We start from the raw sequence: 26,720 nt of genomic DNA on the forward strand, positions 1-26,720 counted from the left end.
AAAATTCCCATTACTATATTTCCTTTTCATAATAAAGAGCAATAATTTATTTAAGTAAATTTTACTGAGCACCACTGGGTGCTCTGTTCTCAATCAGCCGTAACGAAAGAGACAAGTCCCTGCCCTCATGAAGCAGACATGAGGGAAACAGTCAATAAACAAGAAGATAAGTACATATTTTAATAATTCAGGGAGTCATCAGTGCTATGAAGAAAACTAAGAGCAGGATGGGAAGGAGGAAGGGGTGCTGGTTTCCTGGGTTTTGTTTTGTTTTTATAGACAGTGTCTCTCTCTGTCACCCAGGTTAGAATGACGTGGCGTCAGCCTAGCTCACAGCAACCTCAAACTCCTGGGCTCAAGTGATCCTTCTGCCTCAGCCTCCTGAGTAACTGGAACTACAGGCTCATGCCACCACACCCAGTTAAATTTTTAAAAAATCTTTTGTAAAGGGCTTGACAAGGTGGTTCACACCTGTAATCCTAGCACTCTGGGAGGCCAAGGAGGGTGGATCGCTCCAGGTCAGAAGTTCGAAACCAGCCTGAGCTGGTAAACCCCCCCGTCTTTACTAAAAAATAGAAAGAAATTAATTGGTCAACTAAAAACATATAGAAAAAAATTAGTGGAGCATGGTGGTGCATGCCTGTAGTCCCAGCTACTTGGGAGGCTGAGGCAGGAGGATCACTTGAGCCCAGGAGTTTGAGGTTGCTGTGAGCTAGGCTAATGCCACGGCACTCTAGCTAGTGCAACAAAGTGAGACTCTTGTCTCAAAAAAAAAATTTAAAAAAAAAATCTTTTGTAGAGATGGATCTCCTTATGTTGCCCAAGCTGGTCTCAAACGCTTGGCCTCAGGTGATTTATCCCCTTCTGCCTCCCAAAGTGCTAGATTACAGGTGTGAGCCACTGAGCCCAGCCCTGGTGCTCTTTCGTATAGGGCGTGCAGAAAAGCCTCTCTGAGGGGTTGGCATTTGAGCAGGAGCCTGGATGAAGTAAGGAAGGGAGTGGAAATACGTCCAAATGCCCTAAGTTAGGAAGCAAGCGTGTTGTGGGTCTGAGGTCGGGTAACGAGCAGCAGACAGAGATGAGGATTCCTATTGAGGTGATTTATCAAGAAATGCTCCCAAGAGAAACTAGTAAGGGAGTTGGTGAAGCAGAACGAAGAAAGGGAGAAAGACAAGAAAGGGTGCAATCTCATGCAGAGTTTGGGCCTCAGCATGATCTTTCAGGAGACCTCTGGAATGTAGACAATTGCTCAGCGTTTACAGTCTATTGCAACTATTACAGTTTATCCCAACTAGAGTGCATGCAGCCTTCTGTGACTCAGTGTTGGCCAGAAGGAATGAAAACTCCCTGCCACTTCCTTTCCTCTCTGCTTGAGCAAAGCAGTTACAATGGCTTGAGGACAGTGCTACTAAGTATCAGGTGCTGCTTATTAAAAAGCACATAGAGGCGCAGTGGCTCACGCCTGTAATCCTAGCACTCTGGGAGGCTGAGGGTAATCCTAGCACTCTGGGAGGCCGAGGCGGGGGGGGGGGGGGGGGGGGATTGCTCAAGGTCAGGAGTTCGAAACCACCCTGAGCAAGAGCAAGACCCTGTCTCTACTATAAATAGAAACAAATAAATTGGCCAACTAATATATATAGAAAAAATTAGCCGGGCATGGTGGCGCATGCCTGTAGTCCCAGCTACTCGGGAGGCTGAGGCAGGATTGCTTGAGCCCAGGAGTTAGTTTGAGGTTGCTGTGAGCTAGGCTGACGCCATGGCACTCACTCTAGCCTGGGCAATAAAGCGAGACTCTGTCTCAAAAATAAAAAAAATAAAATAAATAAAAAATTAAAAAGCACATAGAAATGGTAAAAACGTGTTTAAGCAGATCTGGGCAGAGCACTGACAGCGTCCACTACAGTTTCAAGGAACTAAAAAGCTAAAAAGGGGAGAAATGGCTAGAAATAGGATTTCAAACAGTTTCCAGTATTCCAGAATACATTCTATTTTTTCATTAAATAAACATTTATTGAGTACCTGCGATATGCCAAATGTTATGCAGTGATGAATAACAGTTACTGTGTCCCATTGGCACATATAGTCTAACCAGGAATATAAACATTAAATTAATTTCAAGTACTATAAGACACAAAGCAGAGGAACATAAACCAGTTTCCAGTCAGAGAAGACTGCCTGGAGGAAATCACACCTGAGCTGAGGCTGAAAGTAAACAGTATGTCGTCATCGCTTCTCGGCCTTTTGGCTATGATCAAATATGAGGATGTATGTAGTCAGCCATGGTCTGGGCTGGGTGGAAGGGTAAGGAGAGAATGTTTCAGGAGACATAACTGTATGTTCAAAAGCCAGGAGGCAAGGCTGTGGAAATAGCCCAAGTGCCCATCAATCCAAGAATGGATTAATAAAATGTGGTATATGTATACCATGGAGTACTATTCAGCTCTAAGAAACAACGGTGATATAGCACATCTTGTATTTTCCTGGTTAGAGCTGGAACCCATACTACTAAGTGAAGTATCCCAAGAATGGAAAAACAAGCATCAGATATACTCACCAGCAAACTGGTGAGTATAGGTACTACAGTAATAGGGTACTGGGCAGGTGGGAGGGGGAAGGGGGGCGGGTATATACATACATAATGAGTGAGATGTGCACCATCTGGGGGATGGTCATGCTGGAGACTCAGACTTGTGGGGGGAGGGGGGGAATGGGCATTTATTGAAACCTTAAAATCTGTACCCCCATAATATGCCGGAAAAAAAAAAAAAGCCAGGAGGCATGAAGTATGGTGCATTCAAGAAACTGGAAGAAATCTGGTATGGCTGGGGCAGAAAGCATGAGCCAGGGAGCGGCAAGAGGTGAAGTTGGGGAAGATGGGAGTGGGGGAATTGAGGAGCAGCTTGTGAGCCAAGTTGAGGATGATATACTGCAATCCAAGGACAAGAACAGGATTTAAATAGGACTTGGAATCTAATTGGGATGCGGAAGTGCTGATTGGTAATGCTGGATTTGTAATACATCCTTCTAAGATAGATCAAGAGTATAAGAGGAAGGACGGGTTTGGGGAAAGTTTGTTGCCACTACATTCTGGTTTTAAATATTAGTATTTTGTATTAGTATTTGTATTAGTGTAATACCCTTATTTTGATATTTTAAAAATGTCTGAAACCTGAATGTTATGAAAATAAGATACGATTTTCATTTCAGATATATATATTATACATATGTAAAAGAATATGTCACCCTGAGAATACATTTTGAAAAAAAACAATATGTACTTAGAAGAGAAAAAGCAGAATGAAAAAAGGAATATTTACAAAATTGTTAACAATGGGTCCCTCTCAAAAGTATGACTATGGGAAGTTTTTATTTCTTAGTAGTATTTGAATTTTTATGGGTATATTTTTATATAATTACTAAAATGTTTCCTATAATAATACACAAAAAGAGAGAGAGAAGGAAAATAAAAGAAGACTCTTTTCACAACTACATATTAGCTATATAATATAAAAGAAATGATTGGATTAAGAAATCACCCTTTTTTAATCACAATGTGATCACTGATTCGAGTGAGAATCATCAATGGGTGCCAAGATCATTAGGTGAAGCAAGACAAAGGCTTGTACACTGAAAACTACAAAATATCAACTAACAAAATTAAAGAAGACACAAATAAATAGAAAGACATCACGTGTTAATGTATCAAAAGATTTAATATGGTTAAATGTTCATCTACCCAAAGCAATCTACAGATTCAATGCAATCCCTACCAAAATCCTAATGGCATTTTTAAATTTTTAAAAAAATTTTAAAATTCATATGGAACTACAAAGGAGCCTGACTAACCAAAACAATCTTGAAAAAGAACAAAGTTGAAGGCCTCACACTTCCTGATTTCAAAAAGTATTACAAAGCTACAGTAATCAAAACAATATTACACTGGCATAAAGACAAACATATAGACCAACAGAACAGAATAAAGAGCCCAGAAATAAATCCACACATATATGGTCAACTGAGCCCTGACAAGAGAACCAAGAATACACAATGGGGAAAGGATAGTCTCTTCAACAAATGGTGTTGGGGAAACTGGATATTCGAAAGAATAAAATTGGACTCTTGCTACTACTCCCAATACTCCATGACATGTTCAAGCTGGAGGAAAAACTGGCTGTTAGACTCATTGAATGACATGTGTCTGTCTCCACCACAGAACCTTCTTATTGCCGGATAAGTTTAACTGTACTTGATTTTCACCATATGCATGCACCAACTTTAAAATCTTACTGTCAGTGTGTTACAACTCTTCTGTGGTTGAAACTATGATCCTTTTCCTGTGTCTTTCTTAATATGAAAGATTTAGTTGATTTGATTTGTTTTAATCCACTGAAACTGAGTGATGAGAAAGATGTAAGCAGATCTAAGCAATATCCGAGGTGCTACGGTATTGGGAGGTCCTTGATCCAGGAACCCTCCAGAAGATGGCGTTCACTTCTTTAACATAAGGACTCATTCTAGGCATCTTTCTCTTCTGCACTGTCCTCCTCTCTGGCTCTCTCCTCTAATCTGTGCAATGGGCTGCTTAGTATGACTTGGATTTGTTTCACTGCTTGGAGAAGAGGTAGAACAAATTAGAAAATATTTTGCCATGCAAAGAAGCTATTTATTTCTTACATTAAAAAAACTTATCAAAATGTTCTCTGAAGTCTCTTTTATCATATTGCCTGTTCCCTTGATGCCAGCCAGCATCATGAGTTCACTAACATTTGCAGAGATGATGTTAAGTCAGACCACTCTCTATCCTTGTTATGACACTTCTGACCCTCAGAGATAGCATGACTACTAAAGGGGGGGAGATATAACTCAAAAGTTTGGGGTCATAGGAGGAGAAAAAAATAAATTAAAAAAAATAATAAGTTCAGGGTTGTGAGCAGGGCCGCTTTCATGGGCATATGACCTGTGCAGTCACACAAGGCCCTGCATTTAGAAGAGCCACATACTTGGTTTAATGTTTTGCTGTTGCATTTAAAAATTCATGATATTTTTGGACAAGGAGCCCTGCATCTTCATTTTTGCACTTAATTCTAAAAAGTATATAACCACTCCTGGTCCTGAGTTCATACTTCTGATTTGGGTCTCTAAGTATCATGAGGATTACTCAGTGTGGTAGATTCAAGATGGTCACAAATACTTATCAACCCTTTCATCAAGAGGCGGAGTCTTTAATCTCCTCTCCTGGAGGCTGAGATGGCCCTGGAACTTGCTTTGACCAATAGAATTCAGTGGAAATGATGTTTGGGGACTTCTCCACCCAGGCCTAAGAGGGCTGGTGACTTCTGCTTTCTCTCTTATAAGAGCCAGCTACCTGCCGGGCGTGGTGGTTCACACCTGTAATCCTAGCACTCTGGGAGGCCAAGGCGGGCTGATCACTTGAGGTCAGGAGTTTGAAACCAGCCTGAGAAAGAGCGAGACCCCCGTCTCTACTATAGATAGAAAGAAATTAATTGGCCAACTAATATATATAGCTGTGAGCTGTGATGATGCCATTGCACTCTGTGCTCTAGCCAGGCAACAGAGTGAGCCTTTGTCTCAAAAACAAAAAGACTATCTTGAATATTCTTGAATATGTTCAAAATGAAGTTTAACAGTAATTTTCTCCCCAATATCTAATCCCTCCAAGAATATTCTTAGTGAACCTGGAATAAGAGTAGAAAAAATACACATCTCCAACAAAAAGAAGTACAGCCTGTTAGCTCCCTAAAAAAGAATCCAGCTTGTTTTTACAGGAGCATCTTCCTTATTGAGATTTCAAAAATGGTCCAATACGAATCCTAATTCAATTATAGGAAGGGAAGAGGAAACTAGAATCTAAGTTTAACAACTACAGTTATTCAACTGTAGTTGTGTCCATCTCACCCATGTATGAATTCCTAGTACGTAGCATAATGTCTGGTACATAGGAGTTATTCAATATTTTTCAATTAAATTTAAATCTGACAAAATGGTTTGTCACAATTCTCTCCTGACTTAAGGGACCTCTGAAATAAACAGAAATACATCTGATTTTAAAAATGCATTAGAGACTGTTAGAGAGGAAAGGCTAGTAGGTGCTCATGGTGCAGGTAGAGAAAGATTTCTCATGCAGAAATTAAGATATAAAAGTTAAAAAGTTTATTTTATCCTTATTAGAGGAGAAAGGGAGAGAGAGATAAGAGAGAGAAAGGTGTGGCATACCAAAGAAAGGGAAGAAGGTGCCAGCAGCAAGGCCAGTGGCTTGCTGCTTTCATGGGGACGAAGAGAGAGAAAAAAAGTGATGGCAGTTGACAAAAAAAAAAGCAGCAGCAGATAGATTAAAAAAAACTGCAAGGTGTCAAAGTCCAAGAGTTTGTCTCCTGCCTTTCCTTGGAGAAGGGATTATCACAGATGTGACTCTGTCCTCAAGATATGGTTGAGGCCATAGCTCATTCTCCTGCTGTTTACTCGGGACCTCAGTAAAAGCAGATTCTCAAAAAAACAATTTTGAAAGAGAGAGATTTACATCTCTTTTTCATCCATTCAGCTTTCTTCAGAAGTTGTGCAAAATAGAACTCCTGCAGGGTACCTGCTAGTGAGAGAACTCATAGGATTGATCTTTAACTGTCCCTGAGGAAATTGTAGGATTAGGTATTTTCCTGTTATTTTTGCAAGTCCACCCTTACAGAGACATACTCCTGATTTCATCTTCCTACTATATAGTACAAAATTTTTACCTCCATCCCTGAGCTCTAGATATACATTTTCAAAGGCCTACTTGACATTGCCACCTGGATCTGGCTGGTACCTCTCACTTAATATGCTTAATTATGTTAACCCCAAATTTTCATAGTGTAACAATGGAGGAAAATTTCCCTTTCCCCCAAAAGCTCACTGAAAGATGAGCTCACAATTAAGGCAGATTAATAAGAGGAAGAGGTTTATTTGCCGTGTGCATGGGGAAAATCACAGAGTAATTACCCAATATCTCAACGGGACCCAGATATTTTTATATCTGCCTTTTAGAGGGGAAGAGGGGAGGGGAGATGAGGAATAGAGGTAATTCTGTTTGGGGGCAATAAATGGTTGCTAGGGAGGATGAATAGATACTTGGGAGAATGAATGGATGAGGGAAACAGATTGCCTTATAAATGATTCTCTTTGCAAATTAAATTAACCTTCAGAGACAAGTATTATATTTTAAATGATTTGGGCCAGGTCTGGTTACATCCTTGATTTTCTTTCTAGCTCTATAGTGAGATAAGGAAGGGAAGGGAAATTTTCTTTTGTTGGGTCCATCTGGTTACACAGATAGAGGGAAAGCCCCTTCCAAGGGCCTGTTGATCTCTAAGGGCCTTTAATTCAAAACATTCTTTATACCAAGGAGCCATACTTTTGGGTGAAATTTCCTGAGCTCCTTCAGTGGTCTCCCATGCCACACCAGTGCTTCTCAACCTATGGATAAGCAGCTAACAGTTCACGGATTTGCCTCAATACCCCTCAATCTCCCTCCCCAGCCTCTTCTCTTCCCATTCTCTTCCCAGCAACCTGACCACATTGGTTTTTTCATATCCCCATTCAATTTTTTTCCTGTCTTTGGTGACGTGTTTCCATTTCCATCTGATTTGTTCTTCCCCAAGTTCTTTGCAAATTGCTATTCATTCTTCAAGATCTAATCCAAATGGCCCTCTTGAGGGAAGTCCCTCTTGAGTTATCAAGGTTAACTGATAACTCAGGGCTTTTGTTCATATCTGCATTTCAGTATAACTCATGCAATTGTGAGCATGAAGCAGTTAAACAATAAACTCTGAACAAGAGAATAGTTTTACTTTCATTGCAGAAGAACAAGTGTATTTCTCCACAAAGGGAGATCAATCTTCATCTTGGACGCTGAATCAGTTAGACTGTAGTGGACACACCCTAAGGTGGCACCGCAATTCCTACCTCCTAGTATGTAGTACCTTTATATAATCCCTTCCACTTGAATTCAGACAGAACCTGTGATTTCTTCTAACAGAATATGGCAAAGGTGCTAGGATATGCCTCCCATGGTTATGTTACATTACTTGGCAAAGGTGAATAGATTTTACAGACGTAAGGTCCCTAGTTAGTTGCTTTGGCTTAATCCAACTGGGTATTATCCTGGATGAGTTTGAAGTAATCAGGTAAACCCCTTATGTGACCTGAAGTTTGATGGTTGTCCCTGAGATCAAATCAGTGAGAATGAAGAACAAGGACAAGTGGTTTGAGGAAAAGGAAAGAGAAGTTTCTTAATTTGCAGGCAAATGAGGAGGGTGGTAAACTAGCATCTCAAAGACCACCATCCTGTCTTTAGGTAGCAATACAGGGCTTTTTAAAAGGGGGATTTGGGGCAGTTGAACTTGGGTCTACATGATCAGTGTCCCATGCCATGACTTTGGGCTATTGTTGTTTAACTAAAATCGGTAGTTTCCGTTGACTATCTCGTGACCTTTGTCTGGACAATTCTGTTGAACCGTCTCCTGTGGTTTAAGATCCTAGAAAACAAACAGCAAAAAAAAAATGCTTCTGCCCCTTTGATTACTGGTCTCAGACAGGAATGCAGGTTTTAATTCCCAAAAAGAAGAGTCAACTTGTAAAACATTTTGTTGTCCCTTTTCAGACCTTTATCTTTATCATACCAAGGAAATGAATTCTGCCAACAACCGAAGGGGCTTGAAAGCAGATCCTTCCCTGTTGTGACTTTGTCTTTTGTAACTTGATGTTAACTTTTGTTTTTATCTGCATTTCAGTATTGCTCATGTAATGGAGAGCATGAAGCAGTTAAACAATAGATTCTGAACAACAGAACAGTTTTACTTTCACTCCAGAAGAATAAATGTATTTCTCTGCAAAAGGAGAAAGCCACCAGAAGAGAACATGGCTTGCATGACACCTTGATTTTACCCTGACCAGTGGACCTAGCTAAGCATGTCTGTATTTCTAATCTACAGAAACTAGAAAAAAAATAACAAGTGCTGGCTCATGCTTATAATCCTAGCACTCTGGGAGGCCAAAGTGGGAGGATTGCTCAAGGTCAGGAGTTCGAAACCAACTTGAGCAAGAGTGAGACCCCCGTCTCTACTAAAAATAGAAAGAAATTAATTGGTCAACTAAAAATATATAGAAAAACTTAGCCGGGCATGGTGGCGCATGCCTGTAGTCCCAGCTACTCGGGAGGCTGAGGCAGGAGGATCGCTTGAGCCCAGGAGTTTGAGGTTGCTGTGAGCTAGGCTGATGCCAAGGCACTCTAGTCCAAGCAACAGAGTGAGACTCTGTCTCCAAAATAAATAAATAAATAAAATAAAATAATACACAAGTACTAATTTAAGCCACTTATTTTGTGGCAATTTATTACACAGTGTCAAAAGACAAAACTACAACAAATTTAGTTAAAGATCTCAATTTGCTTTATTCAGAATTCCAGAATCTGGCAACAATTCATTCCATAAAATAGAATAAGTGATCCAACAAGCTGAGCAAGAGAGGTTGGCTTTACTAACAGAGAAGGGCTGAAGAAAACAGATGCAAAGAACAAAGAGTGTATTAGCTACTTTTAGACAGAACAATCGAAAAATAACTGATTAGTTAACATCAAGTTACTTCAGGCTACCTTTTTTGTGTGTGTGTAAGGATTAGAGCAGAGGGAAATTCATTGTCATGAATAAAGATTTTAAACTGGCCTGTTTGGGAAATTGGCTATTATCACTTTCTCTTGATTTCTTGCAGATCAGACAACTTGGTTTGTGTTTGCAAGGGAAAAGAAGCCAAATTCTGTAAAATAATTTTAAAGAGATTTATTTTGAGCCAAATTTGAGGACCATCACCCAGAGTCACTCCCAAGAAGCCTTGAGCAAGTAGACTTGCTGTGGCTGGGTTACAGCTTGGTTTTATACATTTCAGGGAGACAGGGGTTACAGGTAAAGTCATAAATCAATATATGGGAGGCATACATTGGTTTGGCCCAAAAAGGTGGACCATCTTAAGAAGAGAAAGCTTACAGGTTATATATAGGTGGGTTTAAAGATCTTTGACTTGCAATTGGTTAAAGAGGCAGGCTTTGTCTAAAGGATTGGAATGTTTTAAGATAAGGAAGTCTATTAATCAGAGACAAGTCACCCAGGGACATATATTTGTTGTGTAAATTGAGGACCTGTAGGCTTGTCTTGTATACCTTTTGGCCTATTAATGAGTTACAAAGGATGTCTCCAAGAAGGGAGGGGGGCATGGTAAGGCTTGTCTGACCTCCCTCCTTGTGGCAGGCAATTTAGTTTTAGGATATCCCCTTGGCCAAAAGGATATCCCCTTGGCCAAATTCAGTTAGCTGGTGGTGGAGGGAGCCTTAAGATTTTATTTTAGTTCACAGGTTTGATGACTTGGAACTTTAGCATGGTGACTCCATTTTGATTTTTACTCTGATCTGGGTCCAAAACAATGGTCTCCTATAATTTTTATTTAACAACAGCAATAGAAAACTAACACAGAGGGATATTTTGTGCATAACAGAATCTCTTAACTCAAACTAATGACAAAAATTCTCTCCTGTCAAGAGACAAAATTACAACAAATTTAGTTAAAAGATCTTAATTGGTTTTTATTTGCAGTTCCTGAAAGGCCCAAACTAGCCTAAAGGCCCAAACTAGCCTAACCAGCTTTTCGCTTCTGTAACTATGCTTGCTCTTAGGTAATTAAGACCCCTACCCCTCCCTTTTTCTTTCTCTTTTCCCGTAAGTGTCGGTTGCAAGTTCTCGGAATTGGGTAGTGGTCGTGCAACTGGTTGTGCAAGATGGAGCTACTGGAATTTCCCCACCCTAAACTTCCCGGCCACCTGCGTGTGGTCTCGGCCCATAAAAGCCCTAAGCTTGAGAGCTTCGGCGCGGCAGCTTCCCCATCTCGGTGATGCTGCTAGCCCCTGCGCTGCGCTGGAAAATAAATCCTCTTGCTCTCTTGCATCAAGCCTCTGGACTCTGAGTCTTTTTGGGCGGTCGTCTCTCTCCCAAATGGGCTGTACATTTCTACGGCCCAACATTCCAAGAATTAGGCAACACCTCATTCTGTAAAGTAGAATTATAACCAGCTCCAAATACAAATATCAATGACCCTTATATGTTTTTTATAATTCTCTTCCTTAATTAATGAGTTGAACTTTAGAGCTGTTTCCCAGAAATATTGGATTTTCTGCAAGACAAAGGAGTTGAGATTCCAAAGACCCCGAAGCAGACTTCCTGTCTCCAAGACTCACCATCCTACTCAACCTGCCCCAAAACATGTGCCCCTCCTTTAAAAGCCTATGGTTTCCCTTAGACAGATTTAGGGCAGCTTCTTCCACTCTCCCAGCAAGTTGTCATATTAAAAAAATTCCTTTCCTTGGTAATCCTCATTGTCTCAATAATTGGATCTTTGTGTGAGGAGCAACTAGACCCAGGCTGAAACCCCATTGCGATTTCAATAACAGTACGAGTGTTCTGAAGGAAATGAGAAATATTTTACCCCAAAATATATTTCTTTGACATATTTTGAGATGGCTGCCATTAGTCTCACAGATAACAGTAACACTGCAAATCTGTCTTTTGAGGGGGCAGAGGGAATTTACATCTGTAGAGAATGCTGCCAGGTCTATCCTCCCTCTTCCTAAAAAGATTAACTGAGGCCCGCACGGTGGCTCTCACCTGTAATCCCAGCACTCTGGGAGGCCGAGGCGGGCAGATTGCTCGAGGTCAGGAGTTCAAAACCAGCCTGAGCAAGAGCGAGACCCCGTCTCTACTATAAATAGAAAGAAATTAATTGGCCAACTAATATATATAGAAAAAATTAGCTGGGCATGGTGGCACATGCCTGTAGTCCCAGCTACTCGGGAGGCTGAGGCAGTAGGATTGCTTGAGCCCAGGAGTTTGAGGTTGCTGTGAGCTAGGCTGACGCACGGCACTCACTCTAGCCTGGGCAACAAAGCGAGACTCTGTCTCAAAAAAAAAAAAAAAAGATTAACTGAGAGTCTGACACCTTTTTAGGCTCTGAAAAGAAACATTTACCTTGTAGTAGGGCTGCTACCTTCAAGGTTTCATTTACATTACAAGACCACCTTTGCTGGCTACTCAGGACTCTTACTCTCTCCTTCCCAAAACCTATTTTTCTGCTTTCAAGCTCTTATTTTTTTTAAAACCCCTGTACCTCATTGAAGAGTCGAATCCTCATTTTATGAGGGTTCCCAGGCATACACTAAAATAAATTTGCATAGTTTTTGTCTTATCAATCTGCTTTACTGTGAGTTGATTTTTCAGTGAAACTTCCAAGAGCAAAAGGGAAGTTTTCCCTTACCCCCAACAGTTCCCACAAGCTGAGTAGAGGAGGTTGGCCGTCATAGACAGAAAAGGGCTGAGGAAAACAAAAACAGAGAACAAAAAGTGTTCATTTCAAAGTTATTTTCATTGTAAAGGTTAAGGCAGGGACTTCCTTGCCATGGCAGCTAAAACTGGCCTATTTAGGGATTTGGCTATTATCCCTTTCTTTCCTGATTTCTTAGAAGGTCAAATAAACAACCTAATTTCAGCTTGGTGACCCCCACTTTGGTTTGGTCTTTGGGCCTAGTGCAGGAGATCTGTCCAAGCCAGTGATGTTACTGATAGTTGGGCACTTGTCCTGAGGCTGCACCAGAAGAACAAGGACAAGCAGTTTGAGGAGAAAGAAAGAGAAGTTTATTAACTTGCTGGCAAATGAGGAGTACGGCAGACTCTCGTCTTAAAGTACTACAGTCCTATCTGTGAGCAGACATATAGAGCTTTCAAAGAGAGGATTTTCAGCTTCAGGCTCTTGCTGTTTAACTATAGTTGATGGGTGTTTTGCTTTGTTTTGTTTTGTTTTTGAGTCAGAGTCTCACTGTCTTCCCTGGGCTAGAAGCGCTGTGGTATCAGCCTAGCTCACAGCAACCTCAAACTCCTGGGCTCAAGCAATCCTACTGCCTCAGCCTCCCAAGTAGCCGGTACTACAGGCATGCACCACCATGCTCCACTAATTTTTTATATATATGTTAGTTGGTCAATTAATTTCTTTCTATTTTTAGTAGAGATGGGGTCTCGCTCTTGCTCAGGCTGGTTTCAAACTCCCGACCTTGAGCGACCTGCCCACCTCGGCCTCCCAGAGTGCTAGTAGTTGATGGTTCTGATCCATCCCATCTCCCGGAAAGACAACTGGGAAGACAATCTCGGGACCTCTGCCCAATTTGACAATTTAGTTGAGCCATCTCCTGTGGTACAGAGAACAGAGGACACTCTCCTGCTGCTCGGATTACAGGCCTGGGCAGGGATGCAGGTTTTCATTCCCAAAAGAGGCGGGGGAGTTTTAAAGAGACAACTTGTAAAACATTTTATCCTTTTTCAGGCTGTTCCCTCTGTTACAATGGCCTCCCACAAGTTTTATTTAACACTCCCTTGACCTAACTCTAGTCAGACTCCTCTGAACTCTCTTCTCAACTAGGCCCTGACTTTTGGGCTTCCTTATTTGTCTCTACTTAGTCCAATTTTAGCAAGAATCCTGCTGGGTCAGTTTAGCAAAAATCCCCCACTCTTGATTATCTGATCAAATTCATTATCTCCTACCCTCTATATCTTATCACCCTGGCATGTTAGATTCTTTTAGCCAAAATTCTCCTGACCCCTGATGTTTCCTCTTAGTGAATGTCTATCTACTGATGCCCACTCTGCTCCTTTGCTACAAATCACCACTTGTCCTTATTGTATTTGGAGTTGAGCCCAATCTCTCTTCAATCTTCCCCTTCTAAAAACTCCATTGTAGTAGCTCACCTTCAGTACAGTTTGCTTTACCATTTTAAATAAGTGTCATTAATAATTTTCTTTTCTTTAGTGATAATTTAAGAAGCAAGGAAATTTATTCTCTCATATAACAGGAAGTCCAGATGTACTGCAGACTTTCATTTAATTTGTTCAGAGGCTCAAGTCTGTCATCAAAGGCCCAGATTCTCTGCATCCCACCACTCTGCCTTCCTAAGTGTTAGCTGATCCTCAGGGCAGTTGCAAGATGGCTGACACAGTGTCATGGGTGTCACATTTAGAAACATCCAAAGGATGAAAAGAGAGTGAGGCATTTTCTAGAGTGAGGAAAATCTTCCCAGAAGCTCCTCAGCAGCTGTTCCTTCATGTCTCATTGGCCAGGGTCACTCATTCATTCCTAGTCAGCCACTGACCAGGGGAATGGGATTACCTCAGACAGATTCCGCCCACCCTGGCTGCCTGTCAGGCAAATGGCTGTATGAAGCAACTGCACATTTGAACTAATCGATGTTCCATTGAGAAGTAAGAGGAGAAAGGACCAACATCTCCACTACAGATCCCAAAACGTTACTCTATGAAAAAGACAAAATGGATAATACCTCCAACTCTTTGGTCCAGCACTGGCAGAATGAATTATACTAGGGAATCAAAATTAGAAAGAGGCAGAGCAGAGGGGCAAAAACAAAGAAACTGTTCCTTGGCAATAAGCAGCTAATAGTAAGAACATTGGCAGAATATTTTAGAAAAAAGTTAATAAAGATTTATTTAAAATATTAAACTTGGCCGGGCGAGGTGGCTCACACCTGTAATCCTAGCACTCTGGGAGGCCGAGGCGGGCGGATTGCTCGAGGTCAGGAGTTCGAAACCAACCTGAGCAAGAGCGAGGCCCCGTCTCTACTATAAATAGAAAGAAATTAATTGGCCAACTAATATATATAGAAAAAACTAGCCGTGCATGGTGGCACATGCCTGTAGTCCCAGCTACTTGGGAGGCTGAGGCAGGAGGATCGCTTGAGCCCAGGAGTTTGAGGTTGCTGTGAGCGAGGCTGACGCCACGGCACTCACTCTAGCCTGGGCAACAAAGTGAGACTCTGTCTCAAAAAATAAATAAATAAATAAAATAAAATATTAAACTTAAAAATTGCCACAAAGAATGAGATTGCTCTGCAATCAGTGATACAATGAAGTCACAATGTGGCAAGGAGTAACAAGGAGTAAGAACATTGCAAGATACACAGAATATGAACAAAACAAATGATGAAAGAATAGAAATCCACACCAGGCATATGATATGGACTAAGGGCTTTCATTAATTCCATAGAGAGAAAGAATTAGAAAAAATTAGTGTCAAAACTTTCTCTGTATGTTATTGAGAACTCTTTGTATGCAGTTATACTTAATTTAATTATAGTAATTTGTATATAATTTCTATTACTTTATTGGTTTGGGGCTTGAGTTTAATAACTCCTCTTGATATAGTTAACTTATGTTGAAATATTAAAGGCACAAAAATCAAATTATGCGTAACTATGCATTTATGAATTGCCTTAATTGAAATGAAATTGTAAAAATATTGGAACTACCATGGAAAACACAAGATATACAGAAACCTGCTCTCTCTTAAATAGTAAGTAAGAGCAAGCTATGAAATGTTCTCTAAGAATCTTTAAGAAATTGTCTTAGTCTTCCTAGGCTACTGTAATAAAATGTCATAGACTGGGTAGCTTAAGCAACAGCAATTTATTTCTCACAGCTCTGGAGGCTAGGAAGTCCAAATCAAGGTGCCAGCAGATTTGGGGGCTGGTGAAGTCCAGCTTCCTGGCTCGTAGATGGCTACCTTTTTGCTGTGTGCTCACATGTCCTTTCCTCCATACATGTTCATGGAAAGAGAGGTATCTCTCTTCTTCTTCTTATAAGGGTACTAATCCCATCATGAGAATCCTTCATGACCTAATCTAGACCTAATTACCTCCCAAAGACCTCCCTTTCAAATAACCATCCCTCTGGGAACTAGGGCTTGAACATATGAACTGGGGGGTTATGGGGACACAAAATGGCTGAAGCCCATTAACAGAAATAAACAAATCTTGACTGGGATATCCTTTTATTTCTCTGACAATGGTGACTGTTCTCTTTTTGAGGATCTAGGCAGGGGTATAAGTGAGTAAGGTGTGGGAGGTTGGGAGAGAACCTAGATAGGAGTGACTTCTGGCTTCTGCCTGGTCCCCCTTCCAATGGAAGATTAAGGGTATCCAAAGATCCTTGAGCTGCCATTGTCCCCATGACCCCAGGAAATGATGACTGACAGAGATAGAGGGATCAGATGGAAGAGGAATCTGTCTAGCCTGACAGACATCCTTAAGGGGTTATTACAGATGCTTCCAGAGATCATCAGTTTCTCAAGGATATTCTTTACCTGGCTTGTCCTTTCTCAGATTGCCTATAGAAAGCCACCATGAGAGTCTGGTGAGGGGCTAGAAGCAAGGAAAAATGTGGATGTTTTCATGACTCTTCCGTAGAAATGATTTCTAGTTCATCTTGGATGACCCACACTAGCAAATACTTGATTTTAATACTCTGGCACTACAGTTGGTTTTTTATGATGTTTATTGAATGTTCTTGAAGGAAACTAAAAAACTTCACTTCAAAATATACTTTGTGGACATATTTTGAGATGGCTGCTCAGAAGGCCTGCAAGGTTGTCTTTTGTGGTGGAAATCTGCATCTGTTGAGAAAACCTGCAATGAGTCATCCAGGTTTTCTCTGAGGCCCTGCTTTGTCCAGATCTAGGAAGTTTAGCTGACAGTCTGACCTTTAAAGGTCTGAAAGAAAGATTCACTGTCTACTTTTTCTATGGGCTTTTACAAGGAGGTTTCATCTAAGCCAGACCTTTTCTCTCCTTCCCATAATGTATCTTGCCAAGAGCCAAGCCCCCATTCTTTCTGTAACCTCAAGGCGATATAAAAGTGGCAACCATCTGGCCATTTCCTTGAGGTTTTATTTTGTTTGACTTCCATGCACACGTGTGCATATAATAAAATCTGTATGCCTTTTTTGCAGGCATACAGGTTAATCTATGTATTATCAGGTTTTTTTTTTAATACACTCAAATTATTGAACATTCGAGAGAAAAATTTAAACATCCCTACACTTCCCACTTTCCCTGTCTCTCATCCTATGAATATTATTATAATGTAAACCACAGTTCTCCCCAAAGGCAAGTGCTTTCTCGGTTCTGGTGAGAATGCAAGAAGCTGAAATTGCTTGCTTAAAAAAAAAAAAGTTTAGGAATTATGTACCGATTTGAGTTGGGACTTCCATGTTACACACAAAAATATCCCAGCGCTGCTCCTTGGTCTCAACAGGATGCATGAGCCTGGGCTTGGAAAATTTCTTGGAGCAGATCAATTTGGAGTTTGATGTAAAGGAAGAGCCAATGGTGACAGACACCCTTAGTCATGTAAGGCCTCTCTTTTTTTCCTTCACTTTCTTCTTTCAGCTCCCCTGCCATTCGCTGGGCAGAAAAAAAAAAAAAAGGTGAACTTAAGGCAGCTTCTTTCCACACACAATGAGACTCTTACCCCTTTTTGTCGTGCGCATACTTTTGATTGTGTTACTAGGTGTGGATCTCAAAGTCCATCCAATTCCCTGGTCCCTGATCTCACCATGGCCTGACAACCACGGAGCTGAACAGCTAAGAGTTTTCTAGGGTAGTCTGGAGCTTGTGAGCAAAGGAAGTTACTGTGTCCTCTGTGCTGAGGGGCGAGGGAGAGGTCGGGACCTGCACTGCCTGCTCCAGCGCAGCGCAGGCAGGACGCGATGCGGAGAGTTGAGAGGGGCCACGCGGCCGCCAGGGGGCGCGAGACCCTCAAGCCCTCGCGCGATGGCGTCGCCCGGACCAGGAAAGGAAGGTGGTCCGGCTGCGAGGGAGGGCGGCTGGGGCCAGGGAACCCGCAGGGGCAGCGGGGCGCCGCCTCGCCCCGAAGCTGCCGGGCTCCGCGCACCGCCTACCTGCCCCTCCGGTCCCGCCAGCCCGGGGGCCCCACCCGGATCTTCGCTCTCAGGGTGACCTCGGCGCCCCGGGGCGCCCGCGCCGAGGCCCCACTCCCGCTCCCCGCTGGAGGCCTGAGGGGAGCCCCGGTCTTCGGAGAGCGGCGGCCGCAGCGCCGAGACCCGGGTCAGCCCGCAGGCCGGCGCCGCGCTCCTGACGGCCGCCGCGGGACAATGGCCGGAGGGGCTGCGGGCGCGCGCCGAGGAGCAGGGGTGCCGGGCGCCGCAAGCCCCGCCCCGCGGCCGGCGCCCTGACAACGCGGGCGGGCCGGGCCGCGCCGCCCGCTCCCCGCCCCTCGCCGGCCGCGCCGGGCGGGGCCGGGGCCAGAGCGCCGCCGCCGCTGCAGCAGCTGCTTTGCGGAGCGGGGGCCGGGCTGGGGGCCGGGGCCCGGGCGCCCTCCCTGCCGCCTTCTCCCGCCATGAGCCGAGGAAGTCCGGGGGGCTGGGCCCCCCTCGACCCCACCTCTGGGCCGCCGGCGCCCCCGAACCCCTTCGTGCACGAGTTACACCTCTCCCGCCTCCAGAGGGTTAAGGTGAGGTGTGGGTCGTGGGCAGCGGGAGCACTCGCGGGGATAGGAAAACGGGGCCGTCTGGAGCCCTGGCAAAGATGGGCACGCGGGCCGCGGAAGGAGGCGGCGGAGAGGCTGGCGGAGCCGGAGTCCGGGATGCGCACGTGGGGGCGGCCGGGGGCGGGCAGGGAGTCCCGGGGAGGACGCGCGCTTGGGCGGTAGGCGAGCGCGAAGGTGTGGAAGAGCTGAGTAGGTGGGATGGAGGACTGCAGGAGACCCAGGGGTAGGAGAGATGGAGGGCCCTGAGGAATGCGGATGACATCCTGCGGAGGCTGAGCGCTAGGATGGAGCTGAAGGCTACAGGAAGGCGGGTGGGGGCAGGGGCGTGCAGAGCGCTTCTTGGGGGCACTGACTTAGAGGGAAGACATTTCTGGGCCTGGAGCCTGCGTCCCTGTGCCCTTCCAACACCCCTTCTTCCCACTCCCCCTACCCCGCACTGCAGCACCTCCCGGTGGGGGCAGGGAGGCTGAGAAGGGGGTTGGCTGCAGGAAGTGGAGGGCCTGGGGAACTAGGTGGTAGTGAGGGGAGGGAGTGTCCAAGGTTTCTGCTGTCATCACCTCCCCTGGGGCGGGCTCCAGGGGCTAGGTTTGTTTACCTGCTCCCTCCCCAAGGCAGCCTTTAGAGTCACCCTCACTCCTGGCAACCCTTACCGCGGAGTAGCGCCGAGCTTTTATCTTCCCCATCCCCCAGTGCTATGGGGTTGCTGTTGGGCAGTACTAGAAACGGACCCGGAGCCTGAAAAGTGGACCTTTCAGTGTTTCCAACCTCTGCCTCCCAGGCCCAAAGCAGAAAGAACTGTACGCTGGTTTCTGTTGGACATAGGGAGCTATTTATGGAATAAGATGTGGGGGAGGAGGACCTATCTCTAGCCTACTCTATATCAAGCTCAGTGCCGAGCACTTTCACATGGGTTATCTCATTAAATCCTCCGAGTGCTAGGTGCATTTTATGACATTCGATTTTATAGTTTTATAGGTGTGGTAGGGACCAACTAAGACATAGGAAAATGAGGCTCTTGATGCTTTTAGTCTTTTATTCTCTTGCCCTCCTTGGTATCTTCACCCCACCTTGGGTCCCAGTCTCCTCTGCTATTCTCACACCACCTATCACCTGCAAGGGATGATGGTTCTTTGCTCCTGGGCCATCATTGTGAGATGCTGTGGAGGGCATCATCTCCCAGCCCTGAAATAGCATTCTCTCCCACCCTCTGCAGTTCTGCCTCCTCGGGGCACTGCTGGCCCCCATCCGAGTGCTTTTGGCCTTTATCGTCCTCTTTCTCCTCTGGCCCTTTGCCTGGCTGCAAGTAGCTGGTCTCACTGAGGAGCAGCTTCAGGAGCCAATTACAGGATGGAGGAAGTAAGTGGGGGATCAGCCCCCCAGAGACCCTACTTATCTTCCCTGTTGTGTATTCTGCTCCCCTTTTGGGAAGAGGAGGGAGGGTTCTGAAACTATCCTGCCTAGCCTGGGTAGGTGGGATGAGTCAGCCAGGCTCAGATCTGGTACGCAGGACTCCAGTTCTAAGTAATGTGCCCTGATGAGTCCCAGAGTGGCCAGAAACTTCAGCCCTTGGCCAAGTCCTCTGTGAGGGTAAAAGAGGGGTACCCTACTTTCCCAGTGCCTGAACGTGGGGGGGTGGGCAAGGGTCAGAAGTGCTGCCTCCACTGATACCCAGCCTTGCCCTGGCAGGACTGTGTGCCACAATGGGGTGCTGGGCCTGAGCCGCCTGCTCTTTTTCCTGCTGGGCTTCCTCCGGATTCGTGTTCGCGGCCAGCGGGCCTCTCGCCTTCAAGCCCCTGTCCTTGTTGCTGCCCCCCACTCCACTTTCTTTGACCCCATTGTTCTGCTGCCCTGTGACCTGCCCAAGGTTGTGTCCAGAGCTGAGAACCTTTCCGTGCCTGTCATTGGAGGTGAGAGAGTTCAACAGGGGTGAAGGGGAAGGATGACAACTCTGGGCCAAAAAAGTCAGAAATTGGAGACACTGGAGAGAACTGGCCTCAGGTGGGAAGGGAGAAGTTAGAAGGGGTATTGACTGTTGGCGTGTGAAATGTAAATTAACACCATTTGTCAACCAGTCTCCTAGCCTGTGAGGGCTGGGGCATTGAGGAGGTGTTGGAGGTAGCTCTGGTCAGTTTTCTAAAAGGGCAAAGTACTACAGAGGGATTGTCCCCAGGATAAAGAGATAACTGAGAATCAGCTCATACAGTTGGGAAGTGGAGGCTGCAGATGTTAATACCTGGGAGAGGAACCAAGTGACTCCTCCTTGTATCCTTTCCCTACCCTCACCAGCCCTTCTTCGATTCAACCAAGCCATCCTGGTATCCCGGCATGACCCAGCCTCTCGCCGCAGAGTAGTAGAGGAGGTCCGAAGGCGGGCCACCTCAGGTGGCAAGTGGCCCCAGGTGGGTAAGGACCTTGAGACCCTCTCCTTACCTTTTATGTGCTCCTAAAGAGGGTTCCCTTTCCTCTTTCCTCCCCTCCAGCCTTCTGCAACTCATTCTGTTCTGTTCTTTCTTTCCCCAGGTACTATTCTTTCCTGAGGGCACCTGTTCCAACAAGAAGGCTTTGCTTAAGTTCAAACCAGGTGAATAAAGTAATAGTGGGTGGTAGGGTATGGGAAAAACGGTCCCAGGTTTGGGGCAGGGACTCTGGAATAACCTAAGAAGTGGAAGGGTGAGGAGGGCTGGGGGAAAAAGAGGGACAGGGAACTCCCTCACTGATGGGGATAAGTCAAGGAGTCAGAGAGAACATTATCAATGATGGAGCAAAGCCAGATCTCACTTGAGAACTGTCCAGTCCCCTACTCTGATGCCTTCCAGCTACTTCCATGTACTAACCTCTGCCTGGGGGTGGGGGTGGCAATGGGATTTAGGAGCCTTCATCGCAGGGGTGCCTGTGCAGCCTGTCCTCATCCGCTACCCCAACAGTCTGGTGAGTCTTAGTCCAAGAAAAGGGGGAAGGGGAAGCATGAATCCACCCTAAATGGAAATAAGTGGAAACCGTTGGTGCTGTGATGGGATGTGCATCTGGGGGTGGGGCCAAAGGCTGGGTCAGGGCCTCTCCTCAAAGATGATTGGCCAGCTCCAAGGAATGGGAAAATGGGAATAAAAGTAATGCTTTTCTGCCCTCGCCTCTGCTTCTCCCACAGGACACCACAAGCTGGGCGTGGAGGGGCCCTGGAGTGTGAGTTCTGGTATTCCTGGGGTGAGGGTGGGGCGCAGGGTCTACCAGACAGTTCCTGGCCCATCTTTCAATCTCCAGAATTGAAACGGTAGATAGCCCTTCTTCTTAATCCAAGACTGAGAGAACTCTAGAGAAGGAGATGCCCTTTTCCCTCTGATTTCTCAATATAAACTGGCAGTTCTTTCAGCTCTTCCACCTAAATCATTCTGGCAGTGATTGTGGCTCCTCGGCACTTACTTCCCTGTATTTCTGATTTTTCTCCCTTGTTGTCCTTTCTTAAGAACCACCACCACCAGGCTTGCCTCTTGCCTTTTCCTTCTGCTACTCAAACCTCTTCTCACCTGCAGTTCCTCCTCTGGCGTGTTGCCACAGCCCTTCTCTCTTTCCTGGCCACCTTTCCGGCTCTTCCCTGGGGTCTCCCAGCTGCATCTGCACCCAGCTGCCTATGGCTAGGAGTCCATTTGTGTGTCAATGGGCAGAACTTTCCCAGTCCCCTCCTGAGGGTGGGAAGAGCCCATAGTTAGAGATTGGTGAGCATGAATGTCTCTCTTCTCCTAGACTCAAAGTCCTCTGGCTCACAGCCTCCCAGCCCTGCAGCATCGTGGATGTGGAGGTAGGACCCCCGTAGGTGGGGTGGGAAAATGGACATCTCAGACCCCCGAAGCCTTGGGAAAGAGGATGGAAGTGGTCACTCCTCACTTTGAGGTCCTGATAGGAATTGTCTGTTTCAGTTCCTCCCTGTTTATCAGCCCAGCCCTGAGGAGAGCAGGGACCCCACCCTCTATGCCAACAATGTCCAGAGAGTCATGGCACAGTGAGTTTTCCACGCAGTATTTCCTGGAGCAGATACCCAGGGCAAAGGAACCACAGGAGGGTGTGGGAAGGGCAAGTTTTTGAGGCAAAGATAGGGGAGCGGGCAGTGGGAAGGGCTCCCGGACAGCTGAGACTGAGGAGGGAAAGTTAAAGGGTCCTGATCTTCTCTCCCTGGACAGTAGGCCAGAGTCAGTAATGAGCCCTCAGAAGTTACTTCTGCTTCCTTCCCCCTCCCTTCCATCCCTCTTCATCCTGTAGGGCCCTGGGCATTCCCGCCACGGAATGTGAGTTCGTAGGGAGCTTGCCTGTGATTGTGGTGGGTCGGCTGAAGGTGGCGTTGGAGCCACAGCTCTGGGAACTGGGGAAGGTGCTTCGGAAGGCCGGGTAAGTGGCTTTGAAGATGAGGGTACGAGCAGTGTCACAGAGTGAAAGGATGAATGAGAAGAAAGGGAAGACATGGGAAAGAGCAAGGAAAATCTTTTTAAAAAAAGAAAAAAAGATGGAAAAACAGAGGAGCTTTAAAAAAAGATAATGGAGTACTAAAAGAAAGGGAACAAAGAAATGGAAGGATATGTAATAACTCAGGTGAAAAAAGTAAGAAGGGTTCTCAAGGGACTATGAGTCAGTACATCTTAGAAAAACAGCAGCTGAACCTGTGCTGGGTGAATTCTTAGTACTGGGGCCAAGGTCCTGCTGGGTGGTATGTGCACAAGGAAACTGAGACAGCTCTCTGCCTTCAACAATTCCATTGTAGGCTGTCCCCTGGCTGTGTGGATGCTGGGGCAGAGCCAGGCCGGAGTCGAATGATCAGCCAGGAAGAGTTTGCCAGGCAGCTACAGCTCTCTGATCCTCAGACGGTGGCTGGTGCCTTTAGCTACTTCCAGCAGGTAAAAGAGCTGGAACACAGAGGGCGGAACCCAGGCTTGCCCTCCAGGCTGACATGCTCAGGATTTAAGGACCATATCCTAGTGGCTACATCAGACACACTGGGTGCCCAGTTTGGAGTCTGCACTGGGTATTCCAATAGCTATTGTTAGATGGCCATCTGAAATCCACTGGAGGGTTCATTTTTTTGGTCAAGCGTCCAATGCCTTGAAGGGCAAAGTTTTAATCATTGTGAGAAAGAACAAATGAGAAATAATTGATCAGTAAAGTCTGTACATTTCTGAAGCCACTTTAGAGATTGGCAGAGATGGGGAATCATAAGACGTTGTGGGGCACTGGGGGAGGGTCTTTGCAAAAGAGTCCTGAAGGTTAGATTGGGAAATGACATATAGAAGAAACAACACTAGACAGGTTAGGCAGTTCAGAGTTTGAGACCCAGAAGTATTTATAATACTCGGGCAGATTATTTTAAATATCCTGTAGCTTCTCTAGAAGATTCCTGAACTTTTTCAAGAATCTTAGCAAACCATGTATTTCCTGGGATTTAACCAAGTTTCCCTGTCAAATTATAATCATCTTGTGTTACAAACACAAGATGCTTGTGTTTATAAACAACCAGCAGTGGTCCCAAAGGGCATTTCTTTTTTTTTTTTTTTTTTTTTTTTTTTGAGACAGAGTCTCACTTTGTTGCCCAGGCTAGAATGAGTGCCATGGCGTCAGCCTAGCTCACAGCAACCTCAAACTTCTGGCTCAAGTAATCCTCCTGCCTCAGCCTCCCAAGTAGCTGGGACTACAGGCATTCGCCACCATGCCCGGCTAATTTTTTGTATATATATATTGGCCAATTAATTTCCTTCTATTTTATAGTAGAGACGGGGTCTCGCTCTTGCTCAGGCTGGTTTCGAACTCCTGACCTCGAGCAATCTGCCTGCCTCGGCCTCCCAGAGAGCTAGGATTACAGGCGTGAGCTACCGCGCCCGGCCCCAAAGGGCATTTCTTGATCCAAGGTGCAGACTGTGGCTCTCAACGTCCTCTGAAGGGACAGAGAGGGACCATGTGCATAGGTTCCTTAGATTGAGGCAGACCGTTCCCAAAAAGAGCCTGTCGCAGAGCAGAAACAAAAATTCAGATGCCGTGGTCTCCCATAGACAGGCACAAGCAGGCATCCTCCTTGGGGTTTTTTGTAAGAAATTATGCCAGCATCCCCCTTTCAATCTGCTGGACTAGTTCTGCCACATAGGCTGATTCAGAGGAGAGAACCAGTTTGTCCAGCTTGGGGGCCAGGAATGCCCTCCAGTGGCACATCAGAAACTTGATAGTAACTTTTCAGCATTCCTGAGGGATTCCCAAACATTCCTAGGGGATCCCTTTATGGGAAGGCTTTGTTGCCAGGTGACTTGGTATAGTTTGAGAAAGCCTATGACCAGAAAGGAATTCCAGGGCTTCTAGAGAGTTTGGGATTCACAGTTCTGAGGGAAGCAATCTCAGAGAGTGTCATTATGCCTGCTGAGAAGAGCCCAAATCCATAGAGCAGGAGAGAGGATGCAGGGTCCCCACATTGCCCTGGTTTCTTTTTCACTCTCCAGGATGCCAAGGGTTTGGTGGACTTCCGAGATGTAGCCCTTGCACTAGCAGCTCTGGATGGGGGCAGGAGCCTGGAGGAGCTGATTCGCCTGGCCTTTGAGGTACCCGTGGGTGGGGGTGTGTTCACCCCACACCAGGAGGTTTATGTGGTATGCTGTTTCCACACACCCCTTCTAGCCCCTTGCCAGCTACCTGAAAGTGCAGAGCCCCGGTGTTTTTGTGGAGGCCTAGCTGGGAACAGGAAGAGAGCAGAAGCTATGAAGTCTACAGTTCTCATGCAGAAAGGGCCCTGAGGGTCAGGGAAGGCTTCTGCACCACACTTTTGGAAGAGGAAGAGCCTGTCAGGCCTACCTGCAGGGTAGTATGAGGCCATGGCATGAGAAGAGAACTTGACTTTCATCCCTTTCTCTCCCAAGCTCTTTGCTAAAGAGCACACAGAGGGACCCGGCCGCCTCCTGTACGAAGATGGCTTTAGCACCATCCTGCACCTGCTGCTGGGTTCACCCCGCCCTGCTGCCACAACTTTGCATGCCGACCTGTGCCAGGCAGGACCCAGCCAAGGCCTCTCCCTCTGTGAGTCACTGTCTTCTCAGCCCCGCACGGGCACCTGGGGCACCACCAGCGCTTGGGACTTGGAGAAGAAAGCACTAGGCTGGGAGGAACCAGCTGGACAGGGAGAGAAGATGTAAAGTTGGACTTGAGAAGTTCAAAGAGATTAGAGGGACAGGATGGATCAGTTCTGAGAAAAGAGCAAGGGTACCCTCTTTCTCAGGTCTTTTCACTTTTCCCTCTGCTACTCTTCTTTGTCCAGGTCAGTTCCAGAACTTCTCGCTCCATGACCCACTCTATGGGAAGCTCTTCAGCACCTACCTGCGCCCCCCACACACCCCTCGAGGCACCTCCCAGACACCAAATGCCTCATCCCGAGGCAGCCCCACTGCTCTGGCCAATGGGACTGGGCAAGTGCCCAAGCAGAAGGGCGACTGAGCGCCTCAGCCCCATCTCTGCTCTGGTTTGACTTTTGTTATCGTTACGGTTTTTTTTTAAGTTGCTTTTAATTTTTTGTTTGGTTGTGTTTTTTGTAAGAAACTATTTTATATATAAATATAAATCTATATCTATATCTATTAAAAAAAATGAAGCTCCGTCACATTGATGGTATCATTAGTTGGTAAGCAAAGCGGTGAATGGTTACAGGGTACCCATTGGGAAATTCCAAAGGGTCCTTCAGGGTCAGCCCTGAAGGGCTGGGTCAGTCCTCTTGGCCATAGCTAGAAGAATCCTCACCCCAAGGGACAGGGCTCTTTCCCGCACAGAAATCACGCAAAGATTTCACATCTTCCCCAACCCCCATCATCTATATATGCACTTTCAGCAGACTTCTTCACAAACCTCTTTTAAGCCCATTCCCTCTTGTTCTGTCCTCATTCAAGATTAAAAAATAGCTTACTACCATTCCATATTTAATAATTCTATGGAGACTTCATTCTGTCACCTGTAGTGGAAACAGAGAGTTTTGTCAGGAAGGAACCAGCCTCCTCCCTGTGGGTCAGAACCCCCCTCCCATAGGGGGCGTTTTCTGCCATGGGATGAACATGAGGACACTGTGAAGTCCTTTCTGTCTAGCCTCTTTTCAAGGAAGAAAACAAGGCCCCCTAGAAGTGCTGTGTCTAGACGCAATTGTGGAAAATTAATTAGATTTAGAAAATTGATCTCTATCTCAGCTCTCACAGGTAAAAGAGCCTCTTTCCATCTATACACTTAAAGGGAGACAGATAATTATTGGATGTCCAGACAAGCCCTCCTAACACCAAGTCCAGGCTTG

The 26,720-nt window shown here is 45.5% G+C and overlaps 1 protein-coding gene across 2 annotated transcripts; it reads left to right on the forward strand.

Annotated features, from left to right (window-relative positions):
- The first annotated feature begins 18,171 nt into the window (after positions 1-18,171).
- Positions 18,172-26,045, forward strand: LPCAT4 (lysophosphatidylcholine acyltransferase 4). 2 transcript variants are annotated; one of them, XM_012742877.3, is made up of 14 exons: positions 18,172-18,397; positions 19,647-19,789; positions 20,120-20,340; positions 20,720-20,832; positions 20,954-21,014; positions 21,303-21,361; positions 21,579-21,613; positions 22,172-22,226; positions 22,345-22,427; positions 22,685-22,810; positions 23,181-23,313; positions 24,898-24,996; positions 25,312-25,468; positions 25,707-26,045. In XM_012742877.3, exons 1-14 carry the CDS (start codon positions 18,284-18,286, stop codon positions 25,880-25,882), a joined length of 1,575 nt encoding a protein of 524 aa, XP_012598331.1. In that variant the 5' UTR covers positions 18,172-18,283; the 3' UTR covers positions 25,883-26,045. The 2 variants fall into 2 exon arrangements, with proteins under 2 accessions (XP_012598331.1, XP_012598333.1); XM_012742879.2 differs by lacking the exon at positions 18,172-18,397 and having other exon boundaries at positions 19,687-19,789; positions 20,106-20,340.
- Positions 26,046-26,720: the final 675 nt, after the last annotated feature.

This window comes from Microcebus murinus, chromosome 6 (genome assembly GCF_040939455.1).
Source record: "Microcebus murinus isolate Inina chromosome 6, M.murinus_Inina_mat1.0, whole genome shotgun sequence".
NCBI classification, from domain to species: Eukaryota; Metazoa; Chordata; class Mammalia; order Primates; family Cheirogaleidae; genus Microcebus; species Microcebus murinus.